The following is a 13,971-nucleotide window of genomic DNA, read 5'->3' on the forward strand; positions in this document are numbered from 1 at the left end:
GCCCTGGAAAGATCAGAGCCATTGCTCGGGGGCTGGGTGGATATCCTTGATTGGTGGATAATCTGCCCAAATGCAGGAATTTAAGGCTGGGCCTGTTCTGACTGAACCTCTGAGCTTCTTCAAGTGCAAAAGGCATAGCCTCATGGAATCCAGAAAAACAACTGCTGTGTTCAAAATGTTGAGTTTCCCAAACTGTAGAGAACCAACAAGTGGCATGAATTCACTGACAGTCCTTCCTGTGTGCCAAGGAGACCAGGCCAGTTCTTCAATATACCAGGAAATATTGCCCCAGTTTCACAGGCATGGTGTCCACCTCTGTCTCTCCCATTAGTGTGGACAGATCTGTGATACTCCCATCATAAATGATCATCTGGGGATTTATTCATACCATTAACAGAGATGATCCCCAGCCCAGTGCATGTGTGTGCAACCCTCATGGCACATGTGGCCACATCCTTAAGGACTGCTTGAGGTCTAGCACCAGTTTGGCAGTTATCTTGGAGAACAGTCTACCTGAAAACACCTGTCTGACATGTGAGACTCATACTCAGCTTTAAACATGGAATTAATCTGATATTTGCTGGGTAATAAGGAAGCAGCTGATAAACCATGATGCAGCTGTTGCTTGGGTTTGCATTTTTATAACATGTTTGGAGTGGGAAGCCAGGGAATGCTAGGAAACTGCAGACACTTAAATGGTCTCAGAATGGAGGAAGGCAGAGAGATCAGTTTGAGGCTACATGGCCAGTGAGGCCACTGATAGTTTATACTGATGATTTAACATAAAAAGCAATAAAGAGTTAAGTCAGTGATGCATGGTGGGCGTTGTGTAGATGAGACTTCACTTGCAGGAGTCATAGTGCAAGTGGCTAGAAGTGTGCACCTTCTCATCTGTGCCAGTATTGGGCTGGTCTCACCAGGCCTGGAGGAGCAGAAGATCAGATCTGCTCAAGCCTGGCAAGTTTGCATGTTGCAGAACATAAATCACTATTTTCCCTCTCTACCTCTGCTAAGCAAATATGTTTGGATGGTACCATCTCTGGCTGTTCTGGTTCAGGGGCCATCCCACCCTGTGGCAGGGTCTGGAGGACTGGCCTGAGGCCAGCAGGGAGAATACCTTCACCTTACATCTGGCAAGGAGCTGGGAGTCCTTCCAGTGTAGTGCCTGGGCACCTTCCAGTGCTCAGCCAGCCTCAGGATATATTTGGCTTCATAACCAGGACTCACAGAAGGAGAAAATTCTGTGTGAAGAAGCCTTACTTCTGTGAGCCACCCACGGGCACTGTGACTACTGAGCCCTTTACTTTTGCTCTGTTACATAAATCTCTTGAATTTAGTTTACTTTTTCATCTAGTTTTCTCCTCACCCTACACATTTCTCCTTTGGTGTCAATGACAGGGAGCACCCTGGCCACACCAGCCAATTCATGACCAATTTTCCTTTTAGTTCTTGTAAAAAATACCTTCTCATGTAAAAGAAATAGCAACATTTGCTTTCTACAGGACTCTGCTATTGGGATATATACACAAGGAAGGACCAACACCTTATTGGAAGATAGATACCCCCATTACTCTTATCTTCCCAGGAAACAGTTTTGCCAGGTTATCCCTGCAGTCCTTGACCCATTGGTGAGTCTTTGTCTGAATGAACTCACTCTAGGAAGGACCTCCCCTTTGCCGTTCCCCCATCTTCCTCAACCTTTGCATCATTCTTGCTGCTTTTCTGACTTCCTTTGGCTTGAGTACCTCAGTGACCAGTGGCTGCTGCCTGCCCTGCAGAAGGTTACAGGTATGCCCCGGACTCTGCAGATGCTCCTAGTCTGCAAGGATAAAGCACAGGAAGGTAATCCATCCACGCAAACAAGAAGAAGAAATGTTAGAGTTCTAAGCTTTTGTTAATCATGTTGTGTCATGAGCTCAGTCATGAAAACTCCTTTGTAGCTGCCAGGTGGCATATGGTACAAGCAAATAGCACAGCTGAGAGCCAGCTCGCACCCAGCTGCTCCTCTGGAATGGTGTCACTGGAGAATGAAGAGGAGTTCTTCTCGCCTCCACCACTCAAGGCCCTCTTAGGGTGGGTAAGAGATGTGCCATTGCTCACGGGACTCAGCCTGGACAGGCAGTGTCCAAACAGCTTCTCTTACAAGAAGCACCTGGGGCTGCTCAGGTAAATAAGCCCACATCACCTCGAGGCTGCAGCAAAGCTTGTGCCAGAATGGTGGAGGATCCTTCACACAGACACTCTGCCTCTGCAGATATGCCTCCTTCCTCTGCAGCACCTATGTGAATCCACCTGTGTAGGCAACAGCAGTTTGCAGCAATTGTCCCCTTCACTGGCTGTCACTGCTGCCCATGTCTCTTGTCTATGCTGCAGACTGAGCATCTCAACCCATCTTCCCCTCCAACCTCCCCTTCACAGTCAGGTTCCCCAAAGGCTCGTGCTGGCAATTCCTTCTCCTGTGCCCTGTTCCTGCACAGCAAAGAGCTGCATGCTGGGCCTGGGGGAGTGCTCCCACCGGGGCCCAGAGCACCATGCCTGGGTGTCATGGTTTGACACTGGCCAAACGGCAGGCACCCACAAGAGTAATTCGCTTACCCTCTCCTGCTACAGTTGGGCAAAGGAGAGGGAAAAAATTAATGAAGGGCTCATGAGTTGAGATAAAGACTAGGAGAAAAACACTTTAAGGGCAAAACAGGTTTAAATTTAAAGGTACAAATTAAATTTATTATTAACAGAGTCAGAGGAGGATAATGAGAAGTAAAGCAAGTGCTTAAACCACTTTTTTCCCCCCAGACCCTCCCTCCTTCCCACCAACAGCACAGGGAGATGGGGTGTGGGTGTTTTGGTCAGTTCATCACTCGAGATCTGTTCATTCAGGGAGAGGAGGTTTTTTTTCTGCTATGCCATGGGGTCCCTTCCATGGGCAGTCATCCCAAAACTGTGGCGGCGCAGGTCACTCATCCCTTAGGGGTGCAGTCCCCTAAGGATAGGCTGCTTTAGTTTGGAAGCAAGGGGTCTCTCTGTCTCTGGAAGCTGGGGCCCCTCTCTCTATTCAGGTCCCCCACTGGATCATGGCTTTCTCTGGCATCCACCTGCTCTAGTGTGAGCACTTTTCCCATGGGCTGCAAGTGGCTTTCTTCATCCCCCATGGACATGTCCATTCAAGGGGAGAGTTTGTTTAACTACAGTCCTCACTACAGCTTGCAGAGGAATCTTGGCTCTGACACTTGGGACACTTCTTCCCCCTCTTCCTTTACCACTGATCTTGGTGCTGCCTTGTTGTTTTCCCTCACGAGTCCTCGCTTCCTCCTGTTCTCTGACTAGAAGAAGACAATGGTACCTACTGCTTGTAGGTACCATTGTCAACAAGTTTTACTAATTCAAAGATCCCTGCAGGATCCCACAGTGCTGAGAAGCTGATCTTGTCTAGGTTCCACATGGGGAATCACTTGTCCTGTTTCTGCCGCCGTTGCACGGCAGTGGTGGCTGCTGTGGCGCTGACACCATGCAATGCCTGTCCCCATGCAGGGCACTGGGAAGGGGAAGCTGCCACCGCCCCTGCCCTTCTGCCCATGGCACAGCTGGCTAGGAGTGGCCAGGCGGGCAAGGCTCACTGCAGCCTGCACCAAGATGGCAGCAGGTACGGCAGTGCATTGCTACATGCTACACCAGGGATGGCCCCACTGGCGGTGCTTCGCTATCCTGGAAAAAGCTGTGTGTGTGCTGTGTTGATTTTCTTCTTAAATATGTCGTCACAGAGGTGTTACCAACCTCTCTAACTGGGCCAGCAGCATGTCCATCTTCAGAGCCATCAGAGATTGGCTCTGTCAGACATGGTGAAGCTTCTAGCAGCCACAGAAGCTACCCCTGTCCCGCTCCCTAACCCCCCACCCCTTGCTACCAAAAACCAGGCTGTGCCCAACAACTGGGTCAGGGAGAGGTATGGTGGGGGCCAAGAACACACTGAGCTAGAAATGAGGACCAGCTTCAAACATTTGTCTGAGGAAATCTGAGGTCCTCACAGGCTCCACTGAGATGTCAGTTTGTGCTCTTGCCTCTCTCTGGAAGCTCTTTATGGCTGGACAGCCCAGGACCCCACTGGTACAGAGTGATAGTTGGGCAGAGTTCATCCAGCCTCCTGGTGCTGCCCAAAGGGGCAATGCCCCCTGGCTTCTCCAGCCACACCATCCAGCCTGCTCCCCCTTGACAGCAGTGACTTTCAGCTGGCCCGCCAGGGACTGAGGTATAGCCTCATCCCCACAGAAGCCATTCCTAGCTACATGGCATCTGGCCATTGCAGAGCACTGGCCACCTTGTAAAAGGCAGCAGGAATACAAATGGAACTTGCATTTGTCCAAAGTGACTACTTCAAGGGAAATCTGTGGGTCTGTAAATGGCATTTCCCATCTGATAAGGGTGAAATATTTCCATCCCCAGCAAGACCACCAGGGAGGAAAGGTCAGTTTCACATGGTCACACTGCACCATGCCCAGGGGAGCAGCAGTGTAAAACTCCCTGTACCAGTGGCTGTAGGGGAAACTCCTTTTGTGTGGGTCTCTCAGAGAAGGCAGGACATTGCCTTCTCAATGACAAAAATAAATGTATTTTATCCAAGGATATACTTTTAATTTGGAAGTGATTAGCAACTTGGAAGACCAAAGCTAAGGCATCTATAATTGCAGAAGTGGATACAAAATCAGGGAATTTCGTTGCACAGCAGCAAAGGTGAGGCTGTTAAATCAGTGTTGTAAGGTTCAGTGCAGCCCCAGAAGGGTTAAATCCTTTCCTTCAGAAGACAAGAGCAGGCTGCCTGAACTGGCAGCTGCAGATGGGTCCTGTGCTCAGGCAGAGCAAGCAGTTGGACTGGCCAGGTGGTCAGAAGCCATAATTCAGCAGAGGATACAAGGCACAGGCAAGGGTTTTTTTCCCAGTTTTTCCTAGAACAGCTGGATTTGGGAACAGTTACTGTCTGTGGCAACATGGATGACAGCTTTAGCAGCGTGCATGTGCTGTAAAAGAAGACCTTGCACAAAACAGAACACCAGAAATACAGGCACCTGTAATACCCTGTTCATGGGCTTTATATGTGGTGACCAGGGAGCTGCTGCAGGGGCAGCTGCCTTTCTCCTCCTCACAGGAGGGCACTTGCATGGCTCCTCTGTGTGTGCCTGTGCCCATGCACATGTGCTGCTCCAGAAGAGAGACAATGGCTTGAGCAGAGCTACTGGTGCCCTTGCACGTGGCAGATGTAGGAGCAGGATTTAGCCTGCTGTTTCTTTTGGTTTTGGTGGTAGAGCCTGTTGGTTTCTGATCTGACTGCAAAGTCTTGCAAGTTATCAAATATTTCTGGGGGAGACTGTCTAGACCTCAGTTTACTTACTAACAGGAGCATTTTCTTTAAAGTCAGGCTCAAACTCTTTCACCTGGAAGACCCAAGGACCACTGTGAAAACTGTCCTGTGATGTGATGTGATGTGATGTGATGTAATGCGATAGGATGTGATGTGATGTGCAGGGCAGTGTTTTGTTTAAAAATGTGCTTGAACCTAACTAATAAACCACCACCAAAGACAGTAGTTTGCGTCTCTGACTGCCTCAAAGCAGGGCTCAAAACCTCTGAGAGAGCCAGTGAGGAACACAGTAGCTGGCCAGCACAAGGCAGCCAGAGGCTGGCCTGGCTGAGCTGAGACTGCTGCAGCAGCTCCCCATGCTGCAGCAATCACTGTGTGGGAGAGAGACGGCATCCAAAGGCAGCAGGATCATTCCAGTGGGAGAGGGCTGTTTTTATTGAAAGAGGTAGCAGTGAGGACTCTGTGGTGAACTTTATTTCCCTACCAAGGAGTTTAAGCAAAGAAGCCTTGTGGATGCAACAGCTTGGTCAGAGAGTGAGAAAACTAGGTAAATTTTCTGAGTATCGGCTTGAGAGATTTTAGGGAGTTGAAGATAAACAATGATAGATTATTATTATAAACAACCTGCAGGTGCTGTTTTCCCACTCTCTGTTTTCTTGTTTTTCTCAAAGATTGTTTATAAGAAAGGCATCTTGTTAATTAGCCAATCAGGTGAAATGTATTGATTAATTGACCAACCAGGTCTATCTGTATCGGAGCAATGTATAAAAAGAGAGGATCCGAAGTAAAGATGAGGTGCTATGCAAACCAGCCTTCCGGTGTATCTGTGTCGTTTCTTACTCAATAGAGACAAAGCCTCAGTTGGCTCCGATTGCTCCCTGGTTCTATTACACACCAGGGACTCCTCCACCTCTGTCATCTCACCAACAGAGGCTGAAGAGACCCTTGTCCAGCTCTCTCCTGCCCAAAACAGGACAATGAAAGAGCATAGTGACCATCAAGCGCCCAAATGCAGGACCACCACAGCACTACGTGCCCATAAGAGAGGCCTTGCTCATCATCATCACAGGTTTTGTGTTTCACAGCCACAGCTACATATTAACTGGTAAAGAGAGATATCATTTCTGTCCCCACATGCTCTTTTCGAAGCCATGTTCTGTTTTGCATGGGAGTAATTCCATCCCTGAATGAGAGTGCCACAGCTGCAGAAATACCATGTGTGATGAACCTCATGCAGAGATTTTTGCTGGCTGCTCTTGTGAGTAATTATTTCCTGGAAAACAGAGAGGCTTCATCACTTGGGGAAACACTGTGCATGGACATGTGAAGAACAGGGCAGAACCACACAGCCCTGAGCCTTGAGAAGTGAGTGGGGCTTTAGCTGTTTGAGGTCCAGAGGCCAGAAGCAGGACAGCCAGGATGCATTGGGGAAGGGGCACTTCCAGAAGAAACCAGACATTGAGCAACACCCTTTCAGCTCAAAGGGAAAGCCTCTGGCTACCTATGGGAATGGTGCTGAAGTTCTTTCACATTGATTGCTATGCATATTTTGTTACTTAACATAAGACAGTAGCCTCTGAATTTAAGGTAGCCTGGGTTTATGCATGAGGCTGAGCCTGTCTCCTGCCTGCCTTCCCTATGACCAGTCTCTACCAGCCTCCCTGGAGTACTACTGGCTTATGGGGTGACCCATGCTGCCTACTGGAAGACATCTAGCCAAAAACTAGGTCTAGATCTTGGCAAATGCAAATACCTGCATCTTGCAAGGCCTTGACAAAGAAGGAGTAAGACAGGAAGGTGGAGCACTGTGGAGCAGTATCAGGCTACTGTCTTGCCTGTCCTCCCTTCTGGGGAGATGATTCAGTTAATACTTGGAAACAACAGGTAAAGGGCTTCTCCCACTGTGCCAGCTATGGGAGAACATCCTGTGAGACTATCTTTCATCTGATGTTACACAACAATTTGTTGGTGGGTACAGGCTTCACAGTGACCCTCTGGGAATTCTGGCTCCCCTAGCAGGAGAGAAGGGAGCTCTGCCTTTCCATAGCTGCAGGTGGTGGATCTTGGAAGGTGTGGGTCGGTTTTTTGCCATGGTGTAATGAAGGGGACTGGCTGAAAGATAAATGCAGTCAAATGGACAGGTGGCAATCAGTTTATATCAGGTGTGCTTTTCTGCTTTAAGAATCCATTCCTTTGCAGTGAGAAGGATAAGCTTCAGGTTGAGAAGACAGTGCTGTCCCAGGGACCACCATTCAGCTGTGCATCCTGCGCCTCTGTGAGGCGGAACATAGCTTGTGCTGATTCTGTATTTGGAAAAGAAGAAGGACACTAAAATAAACTTCATCTGTCTTGAGACAGAGAAAAGCTCTGTCTTGATTTGAAAGACAGGCGTCTGCCAAGGAAGGTGGGAACCTCCCTTGGAATGGAAAATGTGATCCCCTTCCTTCCAAAATATTTTAACTTTGAATTTACAGAGCTTTCAGGCAAAGATATGGGAAAAGGAATAGCAGTTATTTACCAGAATGTATAACAAAGCAAACAAACAACCACAGTAGCAGCAGTAACAACATAACCACACAGACCACACAGAGTGCGAGCCGGAAGCACAGACCCAGCCTCAGCCCCCCAGAGATGGTGACTCCACCAGCTCCCCGGCCAGACCATTCCAGAACTTTATTACTCTTTCCGTGAAAAACTTTTTCCTAATATTCGACCTATATTTCCCTTGATGCAGCTTGAGACTGTGTCCTCTTGCCGTTGGTCTTTTTGGCCACCAGGGCACACTGCTGGTTTTCCCCCCACCTCGGCCACTTCTTTCATCTCTTAAGTACTAGTCGTTATTGTCTCTTAGCGACAGATGGGAGAAAAATCCCTGAGAGAAAAACAACAATTCTAACCTTCAACAGGCTCTCTCTTCATAAACTTGGAGCAGCACGGGTAGGGTAAGGTGCTGCAATTTTTCCTTTTTCCCTGGTCTTCAGCGAGGTCAAGAGGAGCTCTGGCTTTTCCAGTTCTGTTCCTGATGTCCTTGCAATGCCTGTGTATGTCTCTTGGGTAGTTTTGATGCTGCTTCCACCCCCCACATTCTTAATTTTTGTATTTAAACGTGATCCAGAATTTTCCACTCAGTCTGTCTGGCCTCCTGATGTACTTGCTGAACATTGGAATGGATCACTCTTATACTTGTTTAATCAGAAATTCAGGTGGCTGTTTTACATCTATCTCAGCTCACTTCTACTTCTCCATGCTGTAAAAGGCTCGTTCCTTCCACTGCTCCTCATGCTCCAGGTCTCAGACAGCTTTATGGCTTTCCTCTAAACTTATTCCAGTTTATTCAAGTTTTTCCTGCTTCGCAAGGCCTGAACACAGCACCACTGGTGCAATATAATGAGTGCCAGGTAAAAGGAACTATCCCTCCCTGGCCCCTGCCAGGTGAATCCATGCAGCCCAGGACATCACTGTAGCAGCCAGGACACACTGCAGATGTTCATCCTATTTATTGTCCACTGAGCCCTCCATGTCCATCTCAGCAGAACCAGTCAGTCCCAGCTTCGGATTCAGCTCAAATCCTAAGGCTTCCTCTACCTTTTTTCTGCCCCCCCGTCCTCGAGCTCACCTGATGGGTAACACTTTACTTGTAATGCCTTTAGGAAAAAAATAAGACACAGAGTGAAGAGATGTAATGCAGAATCCAAAGAAAGATCCAGCAGAGATGCAAACCATTTGCAAATGCTGGGAATGTAGAGGAAGACATTTAGCAATGATGGAATGGGGCAAAAGCTTCTGGAAACTGAAACCCTGGATTTTCTATTAGGGACTTGGTGCAGGCAACAATAGGAGGCAAGAACCCTTGTCTTGGGAAAAAGGCATGATTTGAGGGGTGTCCAGTGCAGCGTAGAAAGATCAAATTATGAGAAACACACTGGGAGTCTGGGAATTATAGATCCATATGTTTCTGCATGAATGGAAAAGATGTCCTGAGATGAAGGCAGCAATAGTCAGGGTGTGAGACGGAAGAGCCCCATGCAGATGCTGCTGGTGGGTTGGTGCTCACAGACCAGGCAGAAGGAAGCAGCAGGTGCCACCGCCTCCTCTTCGAGGCAAATGTTTATTTTAGGGCCACCTGTATTTGATGAGGTCACAGAGCCAGAGCGGGTGAGGGCCCTCCTTCGGCACATCCAGAGGTGAATGAGCAGCCACCCTAAGGCAGCTCCATGCACATTGGCAGGGGCAGGAAAGGTGACAGGAGAGGTGACACCTTCTCCAGCCCAGGGCTGCAACAGCTCCTCCTGTGAGGAACCCAGAGCTCGTGGATTGGGAGACCTTTAGCTGTCCCGTGTGATAGTTTCTCAGTAGGAAACATGATATCAACCTCATGTTAATTTTAGAGGTGCAGATAGACAACAAAACTGGCATTCATAAATTTTCTTTGTTGACTTTCAGAAACATTAGAAACTATTTCAGAAAGGCAGTTCCTTCTGCCTGTGTAGGACAGTCACCCCCACCCTGCAGACACCTGTTCATACTCTGCCCTCCTGTGGAGAAAGGCACTGTCCCAGTCTAAGCCATGAACATTCCTCACTGCTGGAATCTGTGCCATGAGGGGGTGACAGAGTCCAGCAGCTCTGAGCGCGTAAGCTGGGACCGCTGCTCTGGGATGAAAGGAACCAGTCGTGCAAAGACGAGCTCTACAGCAGGATGTAAAGTTCTGTAATTTGTTTCAAAATCCATGATTTTCGATTTCAAGTCAATATTTTCCAGTTCAACAAATTAAATTAATTGTCTTTGAAAGCAGAAAACAGTTGAGTTGCACATGTTCACTTCAGCTCTCTTTCTGAGGTAAGAAAATCCAGTATCTTTTATTCCAACAAAATCGTTTAATCTATTCCTTTAGGTTTGTCTGTCACATGCTATCAAATCGTGGCCAAGCGATACCAAAGTTATAATTTATAGGGAAAAATTCTGTAAGTGCGAGGCTGCGCGGCTCCGTACGGCAGGCACCCAAGCGCCCCGGCCGCAGCTGAAGGGAACCAGCATTTCTGTCAGACCACCTGCTGCGGGGTACCGTCCTGTCATCCCCGCTGTCCCCTCACAGCCACAATGACCCCACCGCGGGGTGATCCCCCAGCCCCTCATAGCACACCGGCCGTGCCGCCAGGGGACGCACTTTCCCTCGTACTTCCCCCTAGCGCCCTCGGCCCCGCCCACCGCCGGAAATGGCCACGTCCCGGAGTCCCGCGCGCGTTCTTTCTTTCCGGTGCGGCGCCATTATTGCGGTGCGGGTGAGGCAGAGTGGGTCTGTGTCCATCCGTATCCATCGGGCCCGGGCGCCGTAGCCATGGCCATCCGCTACCCCATGGCCGTGGGCCTTAACAAGGGCTACAAGGTGACCAAGAACGTGTCCAAGCCCCGGCAGTGCCGCCGCCGCGGGGTGAGTATGAGACTCTGCTGGCGCGCGGTGCCCCGGGGCTGCCTCTCCCGCTGTGAGGGCCGAAGGAGCCCGCTGCCCCCGGTGCGCAGCGCGGTTGTGTTCGTGTGTCCGGCGCAGAGCCGCCCATCGCCTCCGGCCCTGTCCCACGGGGCTGCGGCTTGCGCTTTCGCTGTGGGAAGACGGGAGGGCTCGGAACCTGCGCGCTGCCCGTGACTGCGGGGCTCGACAGAGCGGGGCCAGGCGGGCCGGTGGGCTCGGCCGGGCAGGGCAGCCGGTAGCTGTGAAAGCTGTATATGCCTTCTAGAGTCTCTCCTTTTCTGCTTTTTTCGGTAACAACAGGCAATCTCCCACAAAACTGCCCCGAATTTTTCTACTAGGAGCTATCCAGATCCGATAGCTGCGTGTTACGAACCAGCATTTCTGTCAGACCACCTGCTGCGGGGTACCGTCCTGTCATCCCCGCTGTCCCCTCACAGCCACAATGACCCCACCGCGGGGTGATCCCCCAGCCCCTCATAGCACACCGGCCGTGCCGCCAGGGGACGCACTTTCCCTCGTACTTCCCCCTAGCGCCCTCGGCCCCGCCCACCGCCGGAAATGGCCACGTCCCGGAGTCCCGCGCGCGTTCGTTCTTTCCGGTGCGGCGCCATTATTGCGGTGCGGGTGAGGCAGAGTGGGTCTGTGTCCATCCGTATCCATCGGGCCCGGGCGCCGTAGCCATGGCCATCCGCTACCCCATGGCCGTGGGCCTTAACAAGGGCTACAAGGTGACCAAGAACGTGTCCAAGCCCCGGCAGTGCCGCCGCCGCGGGGTGAGTATGAGACTCTGCTGGCGCGCGGTGCCCCGGGGCTGCCTCTCCCGCTGTGAGGGCCGAAGGAGCCCGCTGCCCCCGGTGCGCAGCGCGGTTGTGTTCGTGTGTCCGGCGCAGAGCCGCCCATCGCCTCCGGCCCTGTCCCACGGGGCTGCGGCTTGCGCTTTCGCTGTGGGAAGACGGGAGGGCTCGGAACCTGCGCGCTGCCCGTGACTGCGGGGCTCGACAGAGCGGGGCCAGGCGGGCCGGTGGGCTCGGCCGGGCAGGGCAGCCGGTAGCTGTGAAAGCTGTATGCCTTCTAGAGTCTCTCCTTTTCTGCTTCTTTCGGAAACAACAGGCAATCTCCCACAAAACTGCCCCGATTTTTTCTACTAGGAGCTATCCAGATCCGATAGCTGCGTGTTACGGGACATGGATGCATCTGGGCCCTATTACTCATTCTTATTAAATGCTCTGTGTAGCTGTGGTGTCCCACGTGTGTTGCAGTGCAAATATTGGCTAGCTCATGGACCTGCTTTTTCCAAAAATGCCAGTGTGTGACACATCCGGACCTGAGCCTGAAGACAGACTGGCACACTTTGCCAAGCCCACGCGCTCCACAGGATCTGCCAGTGATTTAAGTTTTCTTGGGACGTGGCAAGAGCATGCGCTGGTTTTGAAGCCTAGCTGAGAGTATGCCACTTGTAGTCCCCTCTGCATAGTGCCTTGTAACCTGCTGACCAAAGTAACCTCCCTCCCTTCCCACAGCGCCTGACCAAACACACCAAGTTTGTGCGAGACATGATCAGGGAAGTCTGTGGCTTTGCACCCTATGAGCGACGTGCAATGGAGTTGCTGAAAGTGTCCAAGGACAAACGTGCTCTGAAGTTCATCAAGAAACGGGTGGGTCAATCAGCTAACAATGAATGGCAGAAACTATGTCAGTTTTCTGTTTTCTGCCCTCTCCCAGGAATATCTGGCTTTTTAATGAATTCCGCTTATTTTTTTCATTTGTTTTGGAAGTAACTAGTGTAATATGATGGAGTGGAGAGAATGTTCCTTGGGCTGGGTGGGAGAGCAGGAGATGGATGCAAAGGTACTTTGCTAAAAACACCCCGAGCTCAAGGATTAAGGCTTGTCATGCTATTTTTCCATGGTTTGCATGTCTCATGTGGGGAAAATGAGAGCAGCACTGATGGAGGTTGCATGCCATTAATTAGGAGACTTCAGATAGGGTTCCTTGAGTTGTAACGATTATGAGAGCTGCAAGCAGCCTCTTTCATATCCAAATAACTGTTGAGGCACTGCTGAGACATGATGGCAAACTCCTGGCTGGAGGTTGAGTCCATCTTTCCAGGACTTGACCATTCTGCCTGGTTTTGAGGTGTGATGGCAGGGACACCTGTGCCATTCCCAGTCTGTGCTGGGTAAAGACTGACAGCTCTGCTCTCTCCCTGCAGGTCGGCACTCACATTCGGGCCAAGAGAAAGCGGGAGGAACTCAGTAATGTCCTGGCAGCCATGAGGAAAGCTGCTGCAAAGAAGGATTGAGCTGCCCAGGCTGCAACACAATAAAGTCCTTTTTCCCAAAACCATGGTAGCGAGTGTTCTTGGTATATCTACTTCAGTGGGTGCTGCTGGGGGATGGTGACAAGGTCCTGAAGTTCAGCCATCAAGAATTTGGGTCAGTGGTTTATTGTACCTGCAGGTGGAGATGCTGATACTGGTGCTGCTGTGACTTACTCTAGGGGGGAATCCTCTATGACTATGTGCAGTCTCAGGACATGGAAATCTCTGGAATAATGCCTTCTACCTCCTAGTCTGTCTTCAGACCTAGATGGTAGTAGGAGGGAAGTGGGCAAAAATGGCTGTTGAAAATAGTAACTACTTTGCACTTCTTCCCCAGGGCACGTCAGCCCATTCCTTATGAGCAGCTTAGGCTGCTCCTGTGTTTCCCCTTGTACCCTCTGTTCAGGCCTGTGTTCTGCAGTGTGGTAGCAAGCCATAACACCTGGAGTCAGCAAGAGCTCCCTGAACTTCAGTAGCTGGATTCTTTATTCTCCCCTGAGTGCTCCCTTGCTGAGATAATAAGAGCTGTTCTTGGCTCAGAAGGTACTTTTTTTTAGTGTTCACTGGAAGACAAAGTATTCAAGTTCTCCACCCCCCAAGCCTGTATTTACTGATGTACATCAGTCCAGATACTTAATTCTTTTTCTCCCTGAACATGATACAGCTGTTGCAGCGGGACACCACCTTCTGTGGAGCAGCACAGTGCTGCTGAGTGGTGATACTGAGCATGTTGCTGTCTGCCTTCTTTAGCCTGGAGTTCTTTCCGGTGGTATTGACATGGTGACTGAACCTAGAGGACCATGTCCCTTTTATCAGCTGACTGTCCTAGCT

At 50.4% G+C, this 13,971-nt stretch overlaps 1 protein-coding gene across 1 annotated transcript; it reads left to right on the plus strand.

Annotated features, from left to right (window-relative positions):
• The first annotated feature begins 11,387 nt into the window (after positions 1-11,387).
• RPL36 (ribosomal protein L36) lies at positions 11,388-13,163 on the plus strand. Its single transcript, XM_041423184.1, has 3 exons — positions 11,388-11,593; positions 12,341-12,475; positions 13,033-13,163. Exons 1-3 carry the CDS (start codon positions 11,501-11,503, stop codon positions 13,120-13,122), a joined length of 318 nt encoding a protein of 105 aa, XP_041279118.1. The 5' UTR covers positions 11,388-11,500; the 3' UTR covers positions 13,123-13,163.
• Positions 13,164-13,971: the final 808 nt, after the last annotated feature.

Source organism: Onychostruthus taczanowskii, unplaced genomic scaffold (genome assembly GCF_017590055.1).
Source record: "Onychostruthus taczanowskii isolate IOZ18803 unplaced genomic scaffold, ASM1759005v1 scaffold110, whole genome shotgun sequence".
NCBI classification, from domain to species: domain Eukaryota; kingdom Metazoa; phylum Chordata; class Aves; order Passeriformes; family Passeridae; genus Onychostruthus; species Onychostruthus taczanowskii.